General features: G+C 37.8%; 1 protein-coding gene across 2 annotated transcripts in view; it reads left to right on the forward strand.

Moving 5' to 3' along the window:
* The window catches only part of LOC149084943 (chloride channel protein 2-like), a 424,727-nt gene that overhangs the window by 87,033 nt on the left and 310,728 nt on the right, over positions 1-26,966 (forward strand). Inside the window, exon 2 of one of the 2 annotated variants that reach the window (XM_089232680.1) lies at positions 13,511-13,655. The exons of the other annotated variant lie outside the window; for it this stretch is intronic. Coding sequence (XP_089088806.1) covers positions 13,596-13,655 — 60 coding nt within the window. The 5' untranslated portion in view covers positions 13,511-13,595. The remainder of the gene's footprint in view (positions 1-13,510; positions 13,656-26,966) is intronic. 2 annotated transcript variants of the gene reach the window in all.

Consider the following 26,966-nt stretch of genomic DNA (forward strand, 5'->3'; position numbering starts at 1 on the left):
CTTGTAACCCAGAATATTTGCCGGCCATATTTGATGCATTGTCATAGCTTTGGCCACGACAATTTAATACATTGATTCCAGCATCTTTTAGAGTTGTTAAAACAATTTCTGCTAGGGTTTCTGATTTATGGCTGTACATTGGAACAAATTTCAGAAATCTTTCCACAGGTTCAGCTCCGACAACATATCGAATCACAAAACACAACTGATCAAGATGAGTAATATCTGGGGTAGAATCAATAATAATTGAGTAGTATTTGGCAAGCAGAATTTCATCAATGATTTGTTTTTCCACTTGTTTAGCCATTATATGAATAAACTGATCGATACATGTTGAGGACAAATAGCTTACATTTCCTTTGCCAGGATTCCCATATCTCTCCAAATGTTTTGAAAGAAATGGATCAAATTTGGCTATCACTTCTAAACAGCCTAAAAAATTTCCATTGTGCCTAGATCCAACAGTTTCATTATCACCAAAAAAAGGTAGACCCCGTATAGCCAAAAATTTCACAACAGCAACAACTCGTTTAAGCACAGACATCCAATACTTCGTCTCCTCTTCATATTGCTGTACCAAAGATGAATCAACTCTTTGTGAGACATTTGCCCGGAGTGACAGATCCATCATGGCTTGCTTATGTGAAGAAGAGTTTTCATGCTCTTTTAATCTGGTAGCAGCATGCTTCCAGTCCCAAAATCCTTCAATTAGCTGACCTTTACATGAGCTGTTGCTATTGGCATGTAGCAATTTGCACACCCAACAAAATAACATTTTCGATGAAGCTGACAAAACCAACCATTTCCTTAAAAGTTTTTCACCATTTCTTTTGGTATGATAAAATTGAGAAATAGTGAGACTTCTCTTCACACCTCCAAAAACTCTTTCAGTCTCCGACAGCAAATCGGTATTTTGAGGAGGGGGATTACATATAAAATATTCCACCATTTCATTATTAATAACAGTCCACATTGCTGGGTCTGGATAAAGAAAATTTTCATTTTTCTCAGTAGCAGCTAGGCTTACACAACTAGGCTTACTATCATCATCATCTTGAATCTCAACATTCCTCAAACATGCTCTGGAATTATCATATTCATTAATTATTGTTTCATCATCATCAGATTCAGCTTTAGATTGTTCATTACATGGCGCATTGACTTTTGCATGTGCTGCAAAATAATTTTTTAATGAACTAGCAATTTTTTTTTCCCCCTCATCTTTCTGTTTTTTCAACTTTCTCTTTGCAGAGCCAGATAAATAAGTTCGAGAGGACATAATTAAACTTATAATATTGAAGTTACCATTGAGCTATAAAATGCTAAACATGCTGAAAACAAACATTGTTTGCTTTTCTCTGTTATGGATTGTGATGCCTTTACAACGGCTAGCATCGCAGCACCGGTGCTTCTTCTCATCTGAGATTTAACTTTTTTTGGTATCAACAGAAAATTCCCTGAACCGACCAATCGGAACTCATTTTTCCTTTATTAGAAAAAGTAGTATTACAGTTGAATAATAGAAGTTCAATTTCTCTCCCAATAACTGTAAAAATATTTTATTAATGTAAAAAAAAAATTATATTTATAGTTTCTATTCTTTAAAAAGTTTAGATGCATTACAAAAACGAAATTCCTTTTTTTCTAAGTATTTAAGTTTTACTTAAAAAAAACAACTTTTCAGACTTTATTATTATAGATTTGAGGGCCCCCTTCAAGCTGGGGGCCCTGGGCAAAGTCCCGATTTGCCCATGCGATAATATGGCCCTGAACTTACCACCTATTTTTTAAGCAATCCTACAGGAAAATAAAAGAACGATTGCGGGAGGCGGGGGTCACTTCTTTTTGTTACTTTTAAGAGGCATGACAACTGACCATGATCGGCATTTCAATCTGAATGGCTTTAATGTGTCGGCCGTATTCACCGACACATTAAAGCCTAAGGAGTTTAAACTACAATCGCAGGTGAAAGGATTGGAGATCGACACGGATTGGTTAAAATCCTGAATTTAACCAATCCGTGTCGATCTTTAATCCTTTCACCTGCGATTGCAGTTTAAACTCTGTCGGTGAATACGGCCGTTAGTGCTGCATAGGCAAGTTGAAATTCAAACTATACAAAAGAGGTAAGGCATTCTTTTTTTCTTCTTTGTTAAGGAGTCATTCAAGAATTACGTCAGCATCGATGGGGGGGGGGGGTTCAGGTTTCCTGACTTTTGATGACAAGGGGGGAGATTTGAATGATTCTTACGTCATCAACCTTTATAAAAATATGAAATATTCTTAATGCCATCTTACTCGGTGTGCCAAAAAGTAGAAAAACCTTTTCCTAGTTTGTGAGCACCTGAACTAACATTCTCCCTATTGATGAGCTCTCTGTAGAGCCTTTTTACTGATCTCTAAATGCTCAGCAGATCCTTCTGATCTAGAAATGTATCCGGACCGCTCAAGTGTTCTATAAATGTGTTGCGGGCCGCTAAGTGCTCTGGAATTGTGTCGCGTGTCGCTCGAGTAATCTGTAATTATGTCGCGGATCACTCAAGTAATCCGGGAATGTGCAGCAGGTAACGTGAGTAATGTAGAACTGCACTGTGGACCGCGTAAGTGTTCTGGAGCTGTGCCGGGGTCACGCAAGTGATCTGTGAATGTGCCACAGCCACTTAAATGCTCTGGAATTGTGCCACGGGTCAATTATGCGATCTGTAAATGTGCCGCTTTTGTTGACTTTACAAAATCAGGTTTGAGGTGGCGGGCCACATCAGATAACCCCAAGGACCACATTTGGCCCGCGAGCCATGGGTTTAGCTTAAATGGGTTAGAGGGTGGGTCGCATTGAGTTTCTTGAAGAGAAATTTTGAGTTCTTAGCCTTCAAAATAGCATTGAAATTAACAGAAATTGATTATAACATGTATAAAGGTATTTTCTTCCAAAATTTTAATTTTTTTTCAATAATTTTTGCGTCAAAAAACATTTTTTTGATCATCTGGGGAGGGGGGGCATAGGGAGGCTCGTGCCCCCCTGAATACCCCGCGTACGTCTCTGATCCCAATATGCGTTATGAGGTAGGGGCAGAGCCGCCACCAGGAGAGTTGAGTACAGCACGACAGACGAGTGCCAATATTCTCCCTTTAACGCAAAGATTTGTAAACCTACGTTTAACTGCATGGATCATTAATATTATAATATTAATCAACTAATTATAAAATTTGTGATTCGTGTCGTCATAGGCGTACGCAGAACTTTCTCAAGAGGGGTTTCAATTTTTTTTCTTCTCAAGGGGGGAATTATGTTTTTTCCTGCAAAATAACACTATAATCTCGGCTTGGGGGGTTAGAACCCCCAGCGCACGCCAATGCGTGTCGTGGAAACGTCGTGTAATTGAAGTTGTGGGGCGTATAAATAAAATGTCAACTTTAAAAAGTATAAAGAGTAATCGAGAAAGAAAATGACGTCGTACAAACGGGGTTTAACTGTAAATAAGTGATTTCGAGAATTCCCCGAAAATTCTCGGGAAATACGATTCCCGTTCCCGATGGCTTCAAAATGTCGGTAATTTGCAAACCCTAATCGTATTTAGCCACACACTGCTGGGCATTAGCGGCCCCAAACCAGCATCACCTAGAGATAGAAGGTCTCTGCACTGTTTGCCATAAACGTCATTCAGACTACCTCTACCTAGCAAGTTTGCCACATTTTGGAACACAGCATCCTATTTCGTTTCTTCTTATTTTAGCGTATAATCTTCCTGATTATCTCACAAATACCGCATAGTGATTGGATGTGGGGCATAAAAATCGCCAATTCTGAGCCCGATCATTTCTTTTCCTCACAACGATGATACTGGCACGAGCAGGGAATTTTTTTCCCTGAATTTTCTGAGGGAAAATGGACTATTTACTCATGTCACAAGCAGACTGCGGAGGCCTATCTCTAGGAGGTGCTGCCCAAACACAGATTTTCGTGATAAAGAACTCACGGCCGCATAGTGGCTGAATAACACAACTGGATATTTATAAGCTTACCTTTTTATATATATTTATTTTTTTTCTCTAACGATCTCGGAAAAATGTTTACAATTTGAACGGGCGATCCAATCCTAAATGATAATTCAAAACGGTAATGTGCTATCCTAAGAGAACGAAGCGAATTTTGCGCGGTAAATACGCTGTCTCTGATGTAGGTGGGTAGTCGCGAAAGTACCGTAATTTCCGATATTTAATCATCCGCAGTAGGAAAACCCTCAGAAATTGAAAAATTCGGTATAATAGCCGCTCATTCAGTGACGCAACTTGATGTTTCGTCAGCCTATTCGTGATAGCTGTTGAGTTATATATTTTATACCAATACAGTATAGTACTTTGTACTTAAAAGTTAACTACTTTTCAAGGTCACGACATAGCCCGGTCATGATAGACGGTGAGGAGGAGGGAAAAAAAGGTTTTACCCAGAGGTCTCTTTTCCTTTCGTACTTTTTATTCTCAGAATCCGGAAAGTACGCATCCCGCGGAACGCGTGAACAAAACTTTTATGTTTCTTTTCCCGTAATTCTGGGTATTTGACGCGACATAGTGCGTCAGTGGCTTCTCTGTGCCATGTCCACACTCATACATTATATGAGCGTAGACATGGCCGAAGATTTGAGCTGCACAAAACGTCTGTAATAGTTGCAAAGTTCAAGGAATCATCTCGGTTGTGTTATGATTTGAGGTTCTGGAAAATCCAAAATAGCTTTGACTCTTTCGGAAAGAGGTTTTATTCTAGCTGCAGATTCCTTGAATCACAAAAAGTTCAGAGATGTTGCAGCAAATATGCACTTCGATGCAAGACCGTACTCATCTAGTTATTGAAATAATGCCTTCAAATGCATGAGATGCTCTTCGTGAGAAGAAGCCATGAGAATGTCATCCGTGAATGCATATGTACAGGACCGTAGCTAGCCATTCCTGTGCCCTGTGCAAGAATTTGAATCTAGGCCCCTTTTGGCCCATTTTTGTGTCCATTCTGGGCCCCCTTTCTAAGTTGGCCCTGTGCGGGTGCACCTGCCTAGTTACGGCCCTGCATATGTAAATGGTAGACCACGTAAGACTTGGTGTATGAAGCGTTGAAAGGTAGAAGCTGCGTTACAGAGACCAAATTGCACATGTGTGTTTTCATAGTCCAAATGGCGTGATGATTGCGGTCTCATGAATGCGATTCGGATGAATTGAAAATTCTATTATAAGCACCACTAAGTCTACATGAGAGAAGGTTGTTTTACCATACAGTTCAGATGCGAAATATTGGATACAGCGTATTTTTGTTCTTGATGGTTTTCGCATTCAATGCTGTGTAGTCACCGACGCCACCTCTTTTTTCAACCATGTGAAGCGGTGTTGCATAGTTGCTTTTCGATGGCCTAATTGTCCATGGAAAAGATCTATCACCAACATCTATCATGTTTTGGAAGGCAGGTCTGGGTCAATTCGTTGCAGGCAGTTTGTCCTGGTGTCAATTCGTCATGCTACAAACTTGTCGCTGCATCATTCTGTCGCGATACAAACTTGTTGCTGCATCATTTTTGTGGTGGTGCAAATTTGTTGTAGCGTCATATTTTCGCGATGTAAATTCGTCGCAACAAATTTGAATCATTTTACATGTTTATTGTGATCTTATGTATAGGGTTTTTGTTCAAGGCGTAAAATGAAACTACAGTCGAACTACAGTTCGAAAAAGTTCAAATTATCCAAAATTCAAATTATCCAATTAATATATCCTGGATCTGTGAAATGACTACAAATTTCAACTTAATCATCAACATTCACGTAGGATAATAATTATCAAATGCAGGGGTGGGAACTCTGCGCCAATTGCGCCGCACTGCGCCAAAACTAATATCTTGCGCCATCCTGCTCCAATAGCGTATTTTCGCATTTTTCTGCGCCAAATAGCGAATTTTGCTTCAGTATGCCTGGAATTTCGGAAAGGACGCCAAAAAAATTGTTGTTCCTTCTAGCCACGAAACGTTTCTTTACGAGAAGAGCGTGTTTTATTCCACTATACTTGAACTATCGGCCCCTGATCGGGCTTTCCATCGCGAAACCCCGATATTGTCCGTGATCGTGGAACTGAAGATGGTTTGCAATGCCTTTCAGCTTTAAAGTGCAAATTCGAGTGTTCCCGTTTAAAAAAAAAGTCGTCACTAGAAGCAGCAGAAATTACTGTAGTCGATTGTCATTGTGTTAAATCCCGATGTTTCGTGAAAAAAATTTTCATTCCGGGAGTAAAAAGCGCATGTTCGCCGAATTACGAATGCTAGTTTAGAAACTTTGCCGAATAACGAGCGTTAAATCGCCAATGTTGCCGAATAACGAGCGTTAAATCGCCAATGTGCCGAATAACAAGCGGTAAATCGTCAATATCGCCAAATAACGAGCGTTAAATCGTCAATCTCGCCAAATATCGAGTATCAGATCGCCAATCTCGCCAGATAATGAGTGCTGAATCGCCAAACATCGAGTTGATTCTTCCGAAATTCTCTCCCATTTTGCAACAATTTCTTTCCAAGTATAAAAAAATTAAAAACTTATAAAAAATTTTTAGCTCATTTGAAGTGCTGCTGTTCAAGGCAGCAAATAGTGCCCTAAGTATGCAAAAATCATCTTAAATAGACGGTGCAAAAATTTTATGACAGCTGCTCTTTCAAACAAGGTGTCAAAAGCCTAAAACACCAAAAACAAAAATCAAGCTGACGAAAAGATGTTTGATAACAAAAGACAGTGCAGTTTTATTTTGAAAAGGGTTGAGGGTTGGCGAAAATATTGTTATTAATTTCACTGCTCTAATTTATAAATATCTGCTCCGAATCCCATATTTTTCTGCTCCAAATCCTGAATTTGCTGCTCCAAAACTGCCCCAAATCCTGAATTTTGCTGCTCCAAAACTGCTCCAAATCCTGAATTTTGCTGCTCCAAAGCTGCTCCGAAATGGACTTAGTCACTTCCCACCCCTGCAAATGTTAAAATTTTATCAGTTACGAAACTGTTTCTATTTTAATAATTTGGTAATTATAAAATATATAACTTATCTTAATGTGATTAATGTGTGTGTCCTTAATGTGTTTATCATGTGTAATTAATATGATTGTGTCGGCAGTTAAAATACATTAATATTCAGCAGGCTGATGACTGCTTTTATGAGTGCACTAAAATGATTTGTTGGGCAATAAATTATTTGTCTTTTCTTCAAAATTATGGAAATGTGGCGAGCCCTAAACGAAGTAATTTTAATTTTATGAGAGGTGATCATATTCAATGTCATTTTCAACTCTTCCCCTCCTCATGTTTGTGTTTAGTTTCCCAGCATTATTCCAGAAACATCAAGAAACATTTTTTTTATTCAATTCAAAACAGCACACATAAATGCATGAATACAAATATACAAAATAAAATGCAGACAACAGAACAAAATACAAAACATACACTATGCAGCTCTTAGAGACCCATTTTGTCCGCCTAGAGCTTAATAAATACTATATATAATAAACGGCACGCTCGATTTATATTTCATTATATTTTCAATAAACCTTTCAAAATTCGTTATAGAGTTTGAGAATGTGAAAATTTCTTTCTTGAGATGTTTATTTATTCTAAGGTCTGATAATTTTTTTCCGAATTTGTTACAAACAGTTGGTCCTAGGTAATTTATACTTCTTTGAACAAGGTATTTATTTGTTTTTGGAGTTAAATACAAGGAGTTGTATCTATTTGAGGTTCTATCGTTATTAGTTTTAAGAAATAAATTATGGTTTTTAGTCATAAAAATTATCATTTTATACACATAAATTTGCCTTAGATCAAGTATTAAAATTTCTCATTTAAGTAGATGTGGATTATTAAATAACATTACCTTAGGTTTTATGCCATTATAGATGTTATTTAAGTTCTTAATATTATCGTGATAGGCACCTCCCCACACTGTAATAGCATATGTTACTCTTGATTGGATCCAAGCATAGAAAATTGTTTTAAGGAGTTCCGGACTTACAATGTTTCTTAATCTATATAAAGCTGCAATTTGTTTTCTTATCGTACTACAGACATTGTTAGAATGGCTATTCCATTTTAGGTCGTCTTGTATAACTACACCTAAATAACTATATTCTCTTGCTCTTTCTATGTGGCTGCAAGAACAGATTTGGGAGGGTATTTACAAACGTGCAATCTTAGTGATATTGGAGTTTCTGGTTTAATATATCTAAGTTTTAGACAGATGAATTGTGTTTTTTCTACGTTTGAAAGTAATTTATTTTTTGTTAGCCATGTGTTAATCCAAGGTCATCTTCAACTTCAGTTATCAAATGAGAAATATTTTTACCTTCAACATATAATACGGTGTCATCCGCGAAAGACCCTATTCTACCATGCAATTTTAGAAGGCATAATTCATTTATATATATCAGAAAAAGTGCGGGGCCAAGTACTGTTCCCTGAGGTATTCCTTTTTTTATTTCAAGGTAATCACTTTTTTTCATTTTCTATATAGACTGCCTATATTCGTCCATAACAGTACATCTCGAACCACCGCAATAGTTCACCACGAATTCCGGCATTCTAGATCTTATGTAATAACAGAGATGGATCTACATTATCAAAAGCTCTTTTTAAATCAATAAAAACTGCTATTGAATAATTATTGTTGTTGAAGCTCTGGTTTAGGTATTCATTCACTTTTGCGATTGCCTAATAAGAAGTTTATACGTTCCAAGTAACTAGTCAATTTTGTTTTCATACTTTTCTCAACTATTTTTGAAAAAACCGCGAGTGCTGAAATAGGTCTATAATTTGCTAAAAGGTTTTTATCACCTATTTTAAAAATTGGGTAGAAACTCTGAGTTCGGGATAGAAAATTCCTTTTATTAGTGAAGTATTTATTATGTATAGTAACAAGTCATTACGATATCTGGCTATGATTTTGATCATTTTTACTGTTATACCATCATATCCTGTCGCTTTATGTTCATTTAGTTCATTTGACTAATTGAGACATAGAGACGATACTGGTCTGCTAATGAGAAACGTATAATATCAGTTCGGTCTTCCATTTGCAGTGATCATCTCTTGCAGCACATCTCCTGCGTTGCCGGTCAATTTGTCGCTCTCAACTCGTCGCGCGTCAATTTGTCGCAGTTCCAATTAGTCAATGTCAATTCGTCGGATGTCAATTTATCGTATAGTTAATTCATCGCAACGTCGTTTCTTCGCTCTACATGTTCCTAGCGATCTTATATGTGGGTTTTTGTCTTTCACGTGAAATTAGAAACATGAAGAAAACTGTACACACACACTTCACTAAAAATAATTCTTTTTTTGTCATTTCCAAAAGATCATCAAAATTAAAATTTCAATTGATATTAATATTTTATTATTTAGTAATTTAATTTCCGTACCAATTACATTTAAAAAATTAATAATATATAAAGTTTTAATTATGTTTGGAAATTTAATTACTTACAAATTTTTAAAAGTTAAAAAAATCGATTTTTGCTATGATGAAATTACAATATTCTGTGGAAAAGTTTCGGTGTTTATATGATATTTCCAAAATTTACAGTGGAGCCTCTCTTTAAGTGTAAACTTCTATCCGGCCTATGGGTTCAAGAGGGGCCCCCCCACCAACATTTGCCCCTACAGTATCTCCGTAAGTACTAGAAATATTTAATTTTTCACCGTATAAGCCGCACTTTCCGCCACGATTCCCATTTCTCGAAGCTAGGAGCGTAGATCAAGATAGAATGGGATATATAAAATAAATTTTCAAAATTCATTTAATCTCAATTCATATTGATCTGCTGCTCCCTAACGTCCTTCGATAACTTCAAAGCAATGAATACTTTCCTTCATTTGTTAAAAATTATAATAGGGCGGGGAACATTTTCAACAAATGAGAAAAAAAAATTAGTTTTACTTTGTGCCTAAAACAAAAACCCTATTTATGAGATCAATATTAACATGTAAAGCGATTCAAATTTGTCGCGACGAAATTTCTAAGACTTAAATAAGTTTGAAATTGTTAAATTCAGAAATAAAAATAAATTGTAATGAGTTCTGAGGCCCCTTTCACACGGAGCGGATGCGGACGCGGGTCCGCATACCCTTTCAAACGAGCACTGAAGATGCGGACGAATCGCCCGCATCTTTAGTTCGAAATTCGTGCATAAAAACTGTTTTTTCGCAATTTTTGTAATTATTTTTCTCCTTCATCCCTGATTCAGTGCCCATAGGCAGCCTAGAGGCATTCTTTGGTGATTTAATCTAGAGCCACATAGAATATGGGAATAAAGATGTCTTCATTCCGATCCTCACAAGTAGTCGATGGGAGAAAATGTCTTCAAATATTTTCAAAATATTTTGAAAAAAAAAAATCCGTCTTTTCGGAAAAATATAGAATAAAAATTCCAAAAACATCCAAAACATTCGATGTTCCAAAAAAAAGAAAAAAAAATTCAGGAGATATCAAAGAATTTGCAAGTAGTAAAAAAGGGGAGGGGTAGAGACTTTCAAAATGCCTGTGCTTAGAAATATTCACATCACAATTCTGTCTTAGGCCGGGATTACACTACAAAAGTTCGTTTATAAAACTTGAACCAATATGCAATGCACCAAATGCGAAAAATGCAACCAATAGGCGGATCAGTTAAGTTCTCTCGAATGTAACAGATGTGTTTATTGGTTACATTTTTCAAGTTTTATAAAATAACTTTCATAAACCTTTTAGAATGAAATCCCATCCTTAGATTAGTCTCACTTCTGGAATTTAAAATTTCATTTTTTAAAGTTTATAGACTGAATATGGAGTAAAATAAACTTGTAGGTATCGGGGAACCACCAAAAATATTCAAGTGCTAGGGTCTTCAAACGACTTAATCCGGCCCTTAGTGAACACCGTACGTGGATAACGTTGTTTAATAAAAGTATTTTTTTTAAAGTTTAAAAAAATTAACAGATTAAAAATTTAAAAAAATAACAAATATTTAAAATAATATTTCAGATATTTATATTTTTAAATTTTAAAAATTTAAAAAGAAAAAAGTTGAAATTTTTTAATTAAATTTAAAAGTTATTAAAGTATGTAGTCAATTAAATATTCGTAATGAACAGAACGGCTTATAATTTTTGTCCCGTCAGTGGCCATTGTTGGCAGGTTTTATTGTATAAAATTGTGAAATATGGACAAAAGGCAGTTGAAGTTGCTATATCTCCATCTCAGAAGGAAACGGAAGGATAGACGTATGTAGGTACATCATATGATGGTCCCTGCTCATTAATATAGTGTTTTTAAGGGTATTTATGACAAATAATTAAAAAAATTCCGTGAAAAATCACCTTCAAAAAGTAGCCAAAGATGCGGATGAATTCGCTCCGCATCCGCATCGTGTGAATAGCTCCGAATAAACCTATTGTCAAAACTTCTATGTGCGGCTGCGGAGCCCGCACTTAGGTTTTGATACATGCGGACGACGTCCGGACCCGCATGAACATTTCCTAGGTGCGGAGATTTTTCGGCTCGTCTGAAAGGCGCAGTATATTCCAATTGTTAAAACTTATTCCGGACCCGCATCCGCTCCGTGTGAAAGGCCTCTAATTTTCTCGATTCTCTTGTTTGCTCGTGATGCTTATTTTTGATCCCAGTTGTGACAAATGGTTTGTGACCTCAACGAATCGGATTTTTCATTGGTAGGAGATGGGTCTTGGTCAAAATTTTAATTTCAACATATCTTGCTCCCCCGATTTGATAATGCGAATCTTCAATCCATGGAGAATTAATCCTTCAAAATGTTCGTCGATCGCTTTCGAACTACGTCAACGATTCCCTTTCCTTCTGTGGACCATGGCGAATGAGAAAACGGTCGAGTTGAATTCAGGAACATCGATGACGGAGGAGCAGACTCCCCAGGTGGAGTTGGACTACGACTGCTGAAGCAAGTCACGGAGATGAACTGCAAGATGAAGTGAAGATGAAATGTGCTGAAGATCTCGCTTTCGCCTTATATATGGTTCGCTGCTGTCGAGATTGCCAATCAGCGCTGATCACTCACCATTTGCATATAGTCTGGAGCCGTCAAATGACGGAAGCAGCATGTCGTTTTGCCTTAACGACGATGAGGCTAGCGGATCCCGACGACGAATGAATGAATGCCAGAATTTTGCCACTGGACTTATCCCGTTGCCGAGATCTCTTCCAGCCCAGCTTCGTGACAGAGTCTGGAACACTAACGATCGTATTCACCGACACAGTTTAAACTATAATCGCAGGTTAAAGGATTAGTGATCGACACGGATTGGTTAAAAACCTCAATTTAACCAATCCGTTTCAATCTTCAATCCTTACACCTGCGATTGCAGTTTAAACCGTGTTGGTGAATACGGCCGTACGGATCCCGACGACGGTGCGGCACCACATCAGATGACTTGACTGGCCCCAGACGAGGTGACTTGATATCTCAGGTGAAATTATTATTATTAGAAATGTAAACATTAAATCAAGCCTTTATTTACCCTCTCCACCCGCCGCGGCTTCGTACCGTTACAGAGGAAGGCACCTGATTGGAATCGGATAATATGATAGGCCAAATTATTTAAAAAAAACTATTGTGAGAATGTTTTTGATATGAGTGTATTGAAGGCGACAGTTCTGACTGTAAACATCGTTCAGTGTCTTTGGTTCTGGAGAAAATATAGTTGTTGGGGTGTGACAATTCGTTTTGTATGAGCAAAAATGTCATTGCGAAGGATTGCGGCTAACTTGATTTCCTGCATCGTGGGAAAGAATTCCGTTATTCTCTGCGATTTAACATATTGAAAATGACTATACAATCCCAAGTATTTTACTTTTAATTTTTAAAACGTTATAACTCATTAATTTTGAGTTAGATCGAAAAACTGAAAACACTTTTTTTATTAGTTTTTCAAAAGGAATCACGTGTGTAATTATTGGGCGGTCGATAGTTACCACCCTGTATAGCATGATAGTACGTTGGAGTTGTGAAAAAGATCAACTTGCATACCACAACTTGCATATTTAGGTGCTGTTGCCAGTCATATTTGATAGCACATGACGTCTCGAATTGGAGAAATCTCTTTAGACATCAAGTTAGAGAATTTTTTTTTTTTTTCCGTCTTGTGCAAGTTAATTTTTTTTTTTTCGATTTTTTCAGTGGTATAAAAAATACTTGTGTTCAATTGATAATGTTTACTTTTTTATTGTTTGCTACATGTTGTGCATAATTCCATACAAATGCTCCAACATATGAAATTTGGTGACTTATATTAGTTCGCTCAATTATTAAATAAAATTGTTATTAGTGGATATTTTTTGCATTGCTTTGTCGCTATAACTGGAACAATAAACAATGATTTTTTTTCATTATCCATTTTTCTCTTTAGATATCTATGAATTTTGATTTTTTTTTTAATGAAATCAAATGTTTGAAAAACTTTAATATAACAATGTCACATTTGTGTTTTCCTGCAGTTTTCGACTTTGTGAAATACCATCAGAGCCACCCAATGGGTGGATTAGAGGTAACCCGATCTGAGCATAGTTTGCATTTTCTAGAATGCATCAGTGCCATGAAGGATGCATCTGGAATATTGAAACAGATGGTACTCCATTGCAAGTATGAATTCTGTGACATAAAATGCCTTGGCATCAGTTCCAGAGTTCTTAAATATTTATACCCTACCTACTTCAATCAATCCAGATGCATGATGAGACAATGGAGAATTTTTATTTTGTATGCATGTATGTTTGTTACGAATTGATTGTTTGGTGTGAATTTTTGTATTGCATGCTAATACTGGCATGCTTTAGTTCATCCCTGGTACTTAAATAAGCATGGAATGCACTTAATGACCGTAATAAAATTCTAATGTATTCAGTTACATCTGTCTATAAATATTCTGAACAAAAACTAGTCAAGAAAACCAATGTAGTTATTATATGAAGAAAAAAAACTATATATGATAATGATATGAGTGAGAATTAAAAACTTTTCACACTCTACACAGAGTGAACGTGACCTATTCTGCCATCCAAAATGGGTGTGATAGACGAGCCCAAGTAGAACATAAAACACTCCATCAACTTTGTCCTATCTCGAACCATTTTCGAGTTATGGTAGATAGACTCATTTTTCTCCCGTAATAGATTATCAGAGTTGCCAACTGCTAAGGATTGTCCGTAGTTTCCACGGACGGCCGCAATGAACTACGGAGCTACGGGAGACTCTCTCAATACTACGGAAATCGGTTTTAAAAAAATCGGATCTTTGAGTTTCTTGTGGTGGTTTACGTATTTTTATTATTTTTTATGAAATTGCATCGATCTTTACCGTAACGAAGAATTCGTATACGCATTTGAGAGAAAACAAACTCGGAGCCGATCTGTTTTGTCTGTGCCCGGAAGGCAATCCGTAAAGCCGCGTCTAAACCCGCCGCTCTACCAAGATCTTCTATAGCAGAAACCCTCCGCGTGAAGCTCGTGACGTCACTGAAGTCATCCATTTCACCTATCGTCATTGCATATACTGTAAAAAAAAATAAAGATTCCGCATATGTCGTCCTGCAATGCCTGCAAGTAAAATGGACTTCAGTGACGTCAAAGCTTCGCGCGAAGGCTTTCTGCTATGCTATAGAAGGTATTGGCTGTACCAACACCACCAATAGAACAAGGCCTCCGCACGAAGCTCGTGACGTCACTAAAGGTCATTTCACCTATTGCCATTTGATCCAACAGGCTGACGCATGCGATATCTTTACCTTTTTGCAGTATATCCAATAGCAATAGGAGAAATGGCCTTCATTGATGTCACAAGCTTCGTGCGGAGGCGTTGTTCTATGGATGGTGTTGGCTCTACTCGATTCCCAAACGCGCAAAAACCAGTTTTCCGTCAAAACCGCCCCACGCTGTGGGATAAAAACAGTTTTTTGAATGGTTCAGGGCGGCCGGTCCGGACCAGGCTTCATTTGCATAGTGCATGGTCGAGCTCGCGGAACTTGTGTCGGAAAGAATGTTTCGTCGTAGGAGCTCTGATAAGAAGAAAACGGGGATGGTGGGAGTCTAGTTTGCTAGACGTCAGTATATACGGCCACTTTGTGGAGTTTCTGAAAGACCTATATGCAAACTAAGCACATATTTAGAAATCACTAATAAAAACCTTTCCTGTGATGCCATTTTCATCAGAACATATGCATTTAATGGCGAGCTACAAGCGCGGAAAGATTTGCAAAGTTCAAAATAAAATTGTCTCCAAAATTTTTAATCGCCAATTCCGCAAACACCCTTCTAGCTATAATCGATCAAATTTACCATAAACTTGTCCATTGCACTAGCTATCAAAAGAGCCATACAGTGTTCTCGTCCAGGTGAAATTTAGCTTTTTGTTTGCAATACATCACTCAAATCAGCGATCGTCAAAGTAGATATTCGATTAAAATTTGGAATAGGCTATTTTGGCAAAAATTCATTTTTCCATTTCGCCAATATTTTAGCGCTTGTAGCTTGCCATTAAATACAGATATCCTGATAGAGGTGGTGTCATTTTATAAGATTTTTCTGCCAAATCTAATTGTTACCAAAATCGAACCACTAATTCCGAATTTTCATCGAATATCTACTTCGATGAATGCTGCTTCCAGTGATGTATTGCAAACAAAAGGCTAAATTTCTCCTGAACCAGAACACTGATATTGTTTTTGTAGGCTCTTTTGAAAGCTGGTGCAATGGAAAGTTTTTGGCAAATTTGACCAATTATAGTCAAAAAGGTGTTCGCGGAATTGTATGGCGATTCAAAATTTTGGCAGCAATTTTTGATTTCGAGCTTTGCCAATCTTTCAGTGCTTATATCTCGCCATTAAATCCATATATTCTGATGAAAATGGCATCGCATTGAAGGTTTGTATTAATTCTTTCCAAATATGTGCTTAGTTTGCATGTAGGTCTTTTAGAAACTTCACTAAGTTGTTTTTGAAGACGACTCATTTTTAACGTGTAATCGATTATCCACCATAACTCGAAAATGGTTCCGTAGAGGCAGGCCCGGACTTAAGCAGGTGCGAAGGGTGTGGTTGCACCGGGCCCCAAAATTTATGGGGCCGCAATTTTCCTGAAAGAAAAGAAACCCTTCCTTTTAAAGAAACCCTTTTCTTCTGGAATGGGAAATATATTTGTGAAAATTTTAATTTTTTTTTCCCTGAAACTTACATTTGGTGAGAAAAGAAGCAGCTTTCAGTTCAACCCCAATAACATCAAAGCGCCGGTAGGCATTCCAATTAGTGGAAGAATTCCGATCTGCATATGCATAAACTTGTATTTGGATCAACCCCCCCCCCCCCAATATTTGTAAGGTTACGTGCCCTGTGCGACCAAATCCTTTTCTATTGTTCACCACCGCAACAAGGGGTCATTCCTCATGTGGTGGCATTATAATTTAATTGCTATTCTATTTCTGTAATCCATCTACTACAGAGATTATGTAACATTTAGTTTAGTATGTGATGGAAAGCAAAAAATCTTTTTTTTTTTAATTTATTTAAAATCGTTTTTATATTTTTTTTATACCGTTCAAATCGTATGGACTAATTTAGTTCATCAAGACGAAAACTTGAATATCCATCTTGAGAGTAACATTATACAGTAAGACTTCAGTATAACGTTGACTACGTTTAACGTCATCCCGCCTACAGCGTCAGCGTTTTTTTTTTTGGTCCTGTTAGTACAATTTGTAAAAAATTTCATTCGTTATTATGTCACCCCGCTTATGAAGTCATTTTTATTCGGCCTCGAGGCGGGACGTTATATCGAAGTATGGCTGTAATATCAGCCATAGAGATAGGCTAGGTACTTAGAGATGAGAAAGGGTTGCCCGCTAACTTCTTCAGATATTATTTTCATAACTTAAGGTTTACGCTCACCAAAAAGTTCCTGTGGAGAACATAATATTTAAAATTCAGCCCATCACATCGTTTGACAAGCTGTTTTCTCACTAGACTCCAAAGACAGTTGCGGTAGTATAACAACTTGATGAAAATGAGTAAAAAAGGAGGTCGAAAATTTATTATCCGTTTATATTTAAAATATGATCATATTTGACGATTTCGATGACAAGATGACTAGTTCAGTGTTTCACAAATACTTTCGCTACAGGCCATTCGATAACCTAACATAGGAAAAACTCAGTCATTAGCCATTACAATTAACAGTCGTTACAGTTTTGTGAAAACTTAACAAGTGTGAAAAGATTTTCTGAAGAATTGGGCGATGGGACAGAAAAAGGTTGGGAAACTGATCTAGTGCAAAATAGAAGTTTCGTTACAGATTCATAAAAGGTGACCAAACGTCCCGGTGAGTATGTATATCAACTATTCGGTGAGTATGAAAAAAAGAGTCTGTCGTTCTGGGAATCGGCAATAAATTGTAGGTCCTGGTCTAATTAGCCCTTGTGTGCAGAAAATTACCGTGGTTCGACAAAAATGATCAAATGACATTTTGAGCTTTTACAAATCACTGTAGAAAAAAATTATTTCGGGAGAAAAAAATCATCCTGGCTTGGTGATCATATTTCGTTAGAAAAATATGGAAAATTAAAATTTTATAAAGAAAATACGGGACGTCACTGAAGATGTTGGCAAAAACTACCAACTGTTTTAAAATTTCTGAAAAATTAACGAGGGTTGAGCAATGACGGGATAATAGAAATCGCAGCGAATTGAACTCTAATTAACCGAAAAAATGTTTAGTATGGAAAATACACGAGATGAGATTTTGATAATTATCTAAATATTTTATAAATTTTGAAAATTACCTTCATTCACAATTTCAGTAGAAATTTTAAATTCAAATTATCATTGTTGGAAATATATAGGAAAATTGTATAAAGTCGGAACGGCCAAATTTACGTGAAAGTACGAGAATGTCCCGTAAAATAAAGGACACGTGGTTACCCTACTGATAATATGCTATAAATTAGTGTAAAGTTGAAAAACGCGATTTATACTTTTAATACTATTTCTATGGTGGTCATGTAGCCTTCTACACTTATTATAATAAAATTATTTTTCAATTATGCTGATATATATGGGATGACTATACGTCCTGTATTTCTCGGAACATCCCCGTATTTCCACGTAATTTTTACCATCCCGACTTCTTGGGGAAAAAAAATGTCCCGTTTTTTTCTCTGGATTTTTTCCATCAAGCCAACTTGAATTTTTATTCTTCATTGAAATCAAGTACTAAAACTATCTTCCTAACTCATAAACTATAATACGATAATTACGACTATAAATAAGAATATTCATCTCGCATATGGCCCGTGATACACATGCTACTAAGTAGCACGAAAGTGGCATGCTTTCGTGCTATTTGTAACATGTGTATCACGGGCCTATTTCCCCGTAGTTTTTCTTGAAGAATTGATTTCAATCCACCGTCTTTTACTGATAAATACACTGTCTTGAAATCTATGACAATAATAAAATATGATTTTCAAATGTTTCAATCTATCAAAATTGTGGAACTTCTCCAGCAGTGACATTCAGTATTTTAAGTGAAAATTTTTCATTTTATCTCGAATGCAATTTAAACTCAGCAGAGAACTGGTTACGCAATTTCTCGGTTAGTAGTGATGGATTCAAACAATGAGGAATAATGTTTGCACATAATCAAGACTTGAAATAGATTCTTTTACATGTAAATTTGTGCGGATGCGTCCACGAAAGCATACCCGAATTTTTTGTAATTTTTTACTTTTCCTCACGAAATTGAGGAATCAAACTACGCTAAATTATTACTGTAACTCAAGAAATTGAAACATTTCCACGCCTTCTCCCCCCCCCCCCGTATCTCCAGCCATGTTGGCATTGCAGTCAGAGTCGACATAATTGAAGTTATTTGTCGTATAAATGAAAAATTTTAAAATTAAAATCTACAGGGAGGACTTGTGACCAGTGTTATCGAAAAAAATAATTTTCAAGAATAATTTCACCCCTCTCCAAAATTTTAAGGGATAATTAATCATCTCTGCACAAAATTATCCCTTAAAATTTTGGAGAGGGGAAATTAGATATGACTATCTTCCCCCAATTTATTATTAGCATTTTATATCAATTTTACATCAATTAGATTTTTTCTTCTTTATTGAGGAATTTCCCTCATCATTGGGGGAATTATATAATTTATGTCAAAATATATTTCCATATGTTCATATTTTATCATTTATCCCGCAAAATTATTTCTTTTAGTATTTTAACGATAAATTAGTCGACATATCAGCTCAAACTAGTGCACTGAAAATGTAAAAATAATTTTAGCCAGGTTTTCGGGTAAAATACCCCACTATGCGTCGTATAAATGTGAAAATCCCATAATACAGATAAAGAAGGTCGTATAAACAGTATCTACTGTATTCCTATAGTTCCACCTATATTGGTGATATGAGGGAAGTTTCAATACAAAGGAAGAAAGGGAATCTAATCGAAAGATTACTCTATTCACCAAGATATCACAAAAGAAAGGATTTTGTCCCATTAAAGAATGGAGAAGGATTTGGTCGCTCAGGGCACGGGTCGCACAAGGCACCACACCATTTGTAATACTAATGGAAGCATTGGGTTATATAGCCCCTAATACAAATACAACGCCACAACAGGCAAAATGCCCAACGAGGTGGCTGATAAAAAGATGCCCATAAAAATATGGATGTCATATATTTCAAAAAAAAAACCAGCAACCCAATTAAACATGCAATTAACACAAATTATAAACAATATATACACATCATAAAATATTATACAACGCCCATAACGAATAATTATGGTTGTCTTATTCTAAGAATGGATTGTTTCTCGATTTACCCCAACATGTTTATCGTATTTCTTTTTAAACGTGTCAATTGTGTTACATTTTACTACCTTTGGGGGTAAGCTGTTCCATTTATTAACAACCCTATTAGAGAAAAATTCCCTGCGACACCATAACCTTGCATTGTCCCTCACCAATCGATACTGGTGTTCCCTTGTAAAAGCAGTCGATTGGCGCTGTACTAAAAGTTCATGGTCCATCCCATTGAAAATTTTGAACACTTCGATCATATCTCCTCGACACCTACGTTCATCCAATGTAAACATAGTCAAAAAATGAAGTCTCTCTTCATAACTCAAGCCCTGTGTGCCAACAAGGACACGCGTAGCTCTTCTCTGCACCCCTTCAACCAATTCTATGTCCCTCTGTAGGTATGGTCTCCAAAACCTTACATCATACTCCAGTCCAGGACGAAATACTCCTCGAAAAAGCAGAAGAATGACTTTAGGAGAACGCGAAGAGACCTTTTTGAAAATGAGACCCAGCATTTTGTTCGATTTTTTGACCACCGCTGAACAATGTTCAGAAAACCTAAGTCGCTCGTCAATGAGAATTCCCAAATCGGTGACCCTAGTTGCATCCGGGATAGTGACACCATTCAACTCGTAAGAGAACCGTGGGTTGTTCGAACCAAACTGAGCGACCATGCACTTATCAACGCTAAACGTCATGCTCCATTCATTTGCCCATGCTGCAATCCTGTCTAAGTTGGTCTGGAGCAACTCCCTATCGCTTTCATTCCCGATTACCCCCATTAGCTTCACATCATCTGCGAATTTGCTAGTAATCCCATCGATACCCTGATCGAGTTTATCTATAAAAAGTGAAAAAAGTATGGGGCCAAGGACACTTCCTTGAGGAACTCCACTTGTGACGTCTGTCCAACCAGAGAATTCCCCGTTCACCATAACTCGTTGCGACCTATCGCTTAACCACGATTCTATCCAATTCAGCAAGTTGCCCCCAATTCCAATCTCGTGTAAAAGCTTCAAGAGTTTGCCATGTTGGACCCGATCGAATGCCTTCTGGAAATGAAGGTAAACAACATCTACATTTTTGCTCTTACGCAAAGCCTTAGTCACATGATCATAGAAGCAAAGGTGTTTAGTTACACATGACTTTCCCTTCCTGAACCCATGCTGATTATCCGACAATACATTATTCTCGTCTATCCACTTCACAAACTGCTTTTTGATGATAATTTCCAAAATTTTCGAGAGGGAGCTCGTCAAACTCACTGGACGATAATTTGACACCACTTCTCTACTACCCTTCTTAAATATCGGAACAACGTTAGCAAGTTTCCAATCTCTTGGGACGATACCCTCAGCAACACTACTCCTGTATATCTGTGCGACTGGCCCCAACAATTCATTAGCACATTCCCTGAGGATCATGTGGTCCTGGTGCTTTGCTTGCACATACATTTCTTAGAAGATTTAGGACCTCCACGTCTTCTACTTCAATATCGTTGAGGGTTTTATTAGCCCACACAACACCCGTATATCGAATATCATTATCTCCATTAAAAACCGACGCGAAAAAGTAATTGAAAGCACTACACATGCCTACATTGCTCTCTACCCTAGAGCCTCCTATCGGGAGGGGGCCAACTGTCCCCTTACATCCATTATTGACGTATCGAAAAAATGATTTTGGGTCAGAGCCAATGTTATCTGCTAACCTAGATTCAACTTCCTTTTTACTATCCCTTATCGCTTTCTTCAACAGTCTTCTTTTATCAGTAAACAATGATAGGTCACCTCGTCCACTTTTATACTCTCTGGTTGCCATTTTATTTTCAAGATAAAGGTTCCGCACGCTATCCGTGAACCATAGAGGGTGCGATGTACAAACACGCTTTTTTCGAACAAAGGGTATGACGTCGTGCAAAACAGAGGACAGCTTCGTACTAAATACTTCCCATTGACTTACCACCCCTACTGATTCCAACCGATCTTTGAAAACTTCCGCTAACCTTCCTCTCAAAACATCAAAGTTAGTTAGTTCGAAAACAAGGAACCAGTCTTTTATTATCAACCTTACCCGAGGAAAAGTTACAGTGAAATCTGACGATACGATGATCACTGGAAGAAAACTCTTCCCCCACCGAAATATGTTCAACTAGATCCTCAGAACTAGTAAGAACTAAATCCAAAATAGCAGTACCCCTAGTGGCTTCTGATACATGCTGATACAAAAAAAATTTCGAGCACCAACTTAAAAAAAGTCTCTTTCATACTGATTTCCAGATGAAAGGTTCTCCCACTCAATACCTGGGTAATTGAAATCGCCTAGTATGAGAACCCACTTACGCTTACACATGCAGGAAATTTCATCATGCAATTTGGCGATGTAGTTTGGATCCCTATTCGGTGGATTGTAACAAACCCCAACAATAAGTTTATGACGTCTTTTGTTCTCAAGTTCAACCCATATGGTTTCAATATCACTTCTCTGCACGTTACACTCTCTAGCCTTCAAACAGGATTTCGCGTATATCAACACTCCACCCCCCCCCTTTCCTATCAGATCTATTTCTCAAAAAAGTATCGTATCCTGAGATGTGTAAGAAAGATTCATCCCCATCGTTTGCCCAAGATTCTGTAATGGCTATAAGATCCAAGCTCTCCACAACTATCATAGTTTCTAAAAATCTTTTTTATTACCCAAGCTCCTGGTATTTAATAACACACATTTTAATTTGCACGGTGGTTTAGTGTCAATCGAGAAGCCATCCAAGTCAGGTGGGTAATTCCCCGTCAGTACTGTTGTGATTACCATTAACTAACCCGCATTCCCGACTACGTGGTCTGGGAGTAAAAAACCTGACCTAAGACTATCGTAAACCTCCCAGACCCCCCTCTTATTTAGATGGATCCCACCCGAACGAAGCCACCTATCGGTAAAGGCGGGAAGCTCCAAGAACGTGACCCCAAGTGAGGAGCAAATGTCCTTCAGGCCTATATTGAATTGGTGGATCCTATTCCTATACCCCCTACTACCCCTTGGCAGCACTGGAATCACTGCCACATCTGAACCCCCCTCCTTAGCGGATAATAGTAAATCCCGGTACTCTGACAGACTCACTAATATTCGCTCCTATCTGATTTGTTCCCACCCACAGAATCACCCTCAAGGGCAACTTTCGGCGATGAAAAACGTCTCGAACATTGCCAATCTTCCCCCCAGAAAGACAACAGCGCTCGAAACCCCGAAAATCCCTACACACTCGGTTCCCAAGTTCCCTAACCATAGAATCGCCGATGATTAAACCCCTATCACTATCCCCCTCTACCTCATCCACGACCACCCATTCGCCCTCTAAACTGTCGTTGTTCGTGGAGATTGGTCGTCGAGCCACCTGTTGATGAAGAAGCAGAGGCTCCGTTATAACCGGGCCCTCTAGCACCCTAACTTTTTCCCGTAAAGCTTCGGCATCGAATTCCAGTCTTTTCCTATCCAAGCACCCTTTACAGTTGAAACTATCAGCTACTATACCCCTAGACCAGGGAAACCTCCCGTCGCAAGCTCTACACAACACTAGTCGAGGTCGAGGCATACTAACACTATTGCTAAAGCTAGATAATAATAACTAAAAATAGGAAAATGAAAAACGTTAACAGGAAATTAAAATAATGTAAAATACATTACTATGCGAAATATACGTAAGAGATTGTACGAAAAAATTACGTAAAATAGAATGTACGAAAAAATTACGTAAAATAGAATGTACGAAAAAATTACGTAAAATAGAATGTACGAAAAAATTACGTAAAATAGAATGTACGAAAAAATTACGTAAAATAGAATGTACGAAAAAATTACGTAAAATAGAATGTACGAAAAAATTACGTAAAATAGAATGTACGAAAAAATTACGTAAAATAGAATGCTCAACACTAAATCACGAAGAATAAAATAAATATGTAAATAAAGAACCCTTCCCCACCAATATTTTTTGAGCCTTTCCAATGAGGGCTGCAACCAGATGTTTGGCCAGCTGTGGGAAAGCACGCATTTTGGCCTTTGGCTCTCCTCTCTAATATTGAAGAAGAGGTTAAAGCAGTGATTCCCAAAGTGGGCGTAAACGCCCCCTAGGGGGTGATGGAAGCTACGGGTATTACATAGGATCCTCTGGGTTAGATTTTGGGGGCGATGGGACAAAAAATTTCTGAAGAAGGGGGTGATGAGACAAAAAGGTTGGGAAAATATGGGTTAAAGGGTGAAATTTGGGGTCTCCCTGGTCTGGCACCCGGGACACCAGATTCGCCAACTCTCCCCCCCCCCCCAGTTGCAACCCTGTTTCCAGTATACAATGAAAAAGAATATAATCAGAGGCGGATTTAACGGCGGGCGTACCGCGTGTCCCCGTTGCCCCGACTTCCACAAGGGGGCCCCGAAAAACCCAAACTTCACACTTTTTTCTAATTTGAGGCCCATTATTTTCTTTTGCGCCCGGGCTATGGGGGGGGGGGTATTGCCACGACCGACTATAATCCGCCACTGAATACAATAATAATGAAATAGACTTCTTTTAGTCAAAATAATTTCCCTTCAAAAAAAAATCCTGATTTTGATCTCCATCACACTTCTTGTACAATTTTCGTTGCAAGCTGCAAAACCAAGACTGCCAAAATATTTCGGTTCGCAACTCGGGAAGTTCGTAAATCGGGGAGTAATTATATAAATTTTTTTAGGAGGGGCCGCAATTTTTTTTTGCACCGGGCCGCGAAATTATTAAGTCCGGCCCTGCGTAGAGGACAGGGTTTGTGAGGTGTTTTATGTTTTACTTGGGCTAGAGTCTATTACCCCTTTCCATTTTGCAGAACTGGTAAAGTTCACCCTGCATATAAAATATGCTATAAAAAGTATAACTGCAGTCTTCATTGAAGCTGCCTTACGGCCGTGTTCATCGACAACGTTTAACTGCAATCGCAGGTTAACCGCTTCGGTTACGAGGTTTCGGTAAGAAATTCGGATGATCTTTATTTGACGAATGGGCGAAAAATATGGTAACCTAGCCGACGTTAGGTAAAAGGTAATGAAGTTGAAGGAAAAAAAACAAATGAAAGGAAAACACTACAATACATAAATGCAGTTAAAGGCGTTTGGGCGCAATATTGCGTCCTTGATCGTAAAGGGGCTAAAGGATTAGAGATCGAAACGTATTAGTTGTTTATTATATATATATAAAAATAAAAATTCGGGATTTTTTAACCAATCCACGTTGAGCTCTGTTCCTTTAACCTGCGATTTCAGTTATACTCTGTTGGTGAATACGGCCGTTATACATTTAACCCTTGGTTGGGCGCAATTGATTTGACAAATTCATCACTAGCAACTTTTCAAATACCAAAGCTTCAACTTGAAAGCGAAGATACAGCTTTAGTGTGTATCTGCACCTATCCCCATCATGTTAAACTTTGTAGCATACAACACTTATTCAATAGTGGATAATTTAATGTCACTAGGGTTTCCGAAATTTTGGAGCCATCAGGAACGGGAAATGGTACTTCAGAGAATTCTCGAAATCACTTATGTATAGTGGAACCCTATTTATACAACGTTTAGGTTTGGCCTCAATTATTCCCTATACCTTTTAATGTTCATTTTATATTTAATAATTAAAATTTTCCATTTATATATGTGTCGCATAACTTCAATTACACAACGTTTTCACTTCAACTCGAATCCCAAATTTGCAGTTTGGCCAGGCTCTGAAAAACAACATACAAATTCATATTTTTCCTGTTGCAGATTAAATAAAATTATACAGCGTGAAATTTTATTTCTGATTTTACCACAGTTATCAAATGAATTTTCACTTTTTTTTTTATTTTTCTTATTTTGAATACTCTCGATTTGAACCAGTAGTTCTCAACCGTCGAAAACCCGCGACCCAATAAATTTCTTTTTTTGTAAATGAGACTCGAAGACTCGACCATAACACACACAAAAAAAGGGGAAATATAATTGAAAAAAAATTTAACTGTGAATCGCTCACACACGCACGCCCCAATGTGACTAGTGTCAGGGCGCGGCGGTTGAGAAACATTGATTTAGACTGAACAAAAGGGAAAAAAAGACATTGTACCTTTTCTATAGCTTGAATTCAAACTTGATTAGGTATTAATATGTTATAATTATGGTTATCAAATGGTTACTCATCCGGAGTTGCCAACTGCTAAGGATTGTCCGTAGTTTCTACGGACGGCCGCAATGAACTACGGAGCTACGGGAGACTCTCAATGCTACGGAAATCGGTTTAAACAAATCGGATCTGAGTTTCTGGTGGTGTTTTACTTATTTTCATTATTTTTTTTATAAAATTGCAACGATCTTTACCATAACGATAAATTTGAATACGTATGTGAGAGTTCGAGAGAAAACAACCTCGGAGCCGATCTGTTTTGTCCGTGTGCTGAAAGCAATCTGTAAAGCCCGTCTAAACCCGCCGCTCTATCACCACCTTCTATAGCAAAAAGCCTCCGCGCGAAGCTTTGACGTCACTGAAGTCGCCTGTAGCCATTGGATATGGCAGTCCGATGTATGTGAAATCTTTACCCTTTTTTGCAGTCTATCCAATGACTAGGTGAAATGGCTGACTTCAGTGACGTCACGTGCTTCGCGCAGAGGCTTTCTGCTATAGAAGGTGTTGGCTCTACTCGATGCCCAAACGCGCAAAAACCTGTTTTCCGTCAAAGCCGCCCCACGCTGTGGGATAAAAACAGGTTTTTGAATGGTTTAGCGCGACGGGTCCGGACCCGGCTTCATTTGCATAGTGCATGGCCGAGCTCGGGGAACTTGTGTCGGAAAGAATGTTTCGTCGTAGGTGCCGTAGGAGCTTTGATACGAAGAAAAAGGGGATGGGGGTCTAGGATTGCTAAATGTCCTATATACGGCCAACAAGGCCGTATGCAGGTTGGGATTACATTGAATATTGATGAATTATTAAGAGACTCGGCGACCTCGGGAGGTGGGGGCTCATGTGGCTGGAGCCCTCTAGGTTCCAGTGTCACTGAGGTGCTGTAGTTAATGAACTTTGAATTAAAATGAAGTAAAAATT

This window comes from Pholcus phalangioides, unplaced genomic scaffold (assembly GCF_987345545.1).
Source record: "Pholcus phalangioides strain wild (caught in Gottingen) unplaced genomic scaffold, Ppha-v1.0 ptg000007l_1, whole genome shotgun sequence".
NCBI lineage: Eukaryota > Metazoa > Arthropoda > Arachnida > Araneae > Pholcidae > Pholcus > Pholcus phalangioides.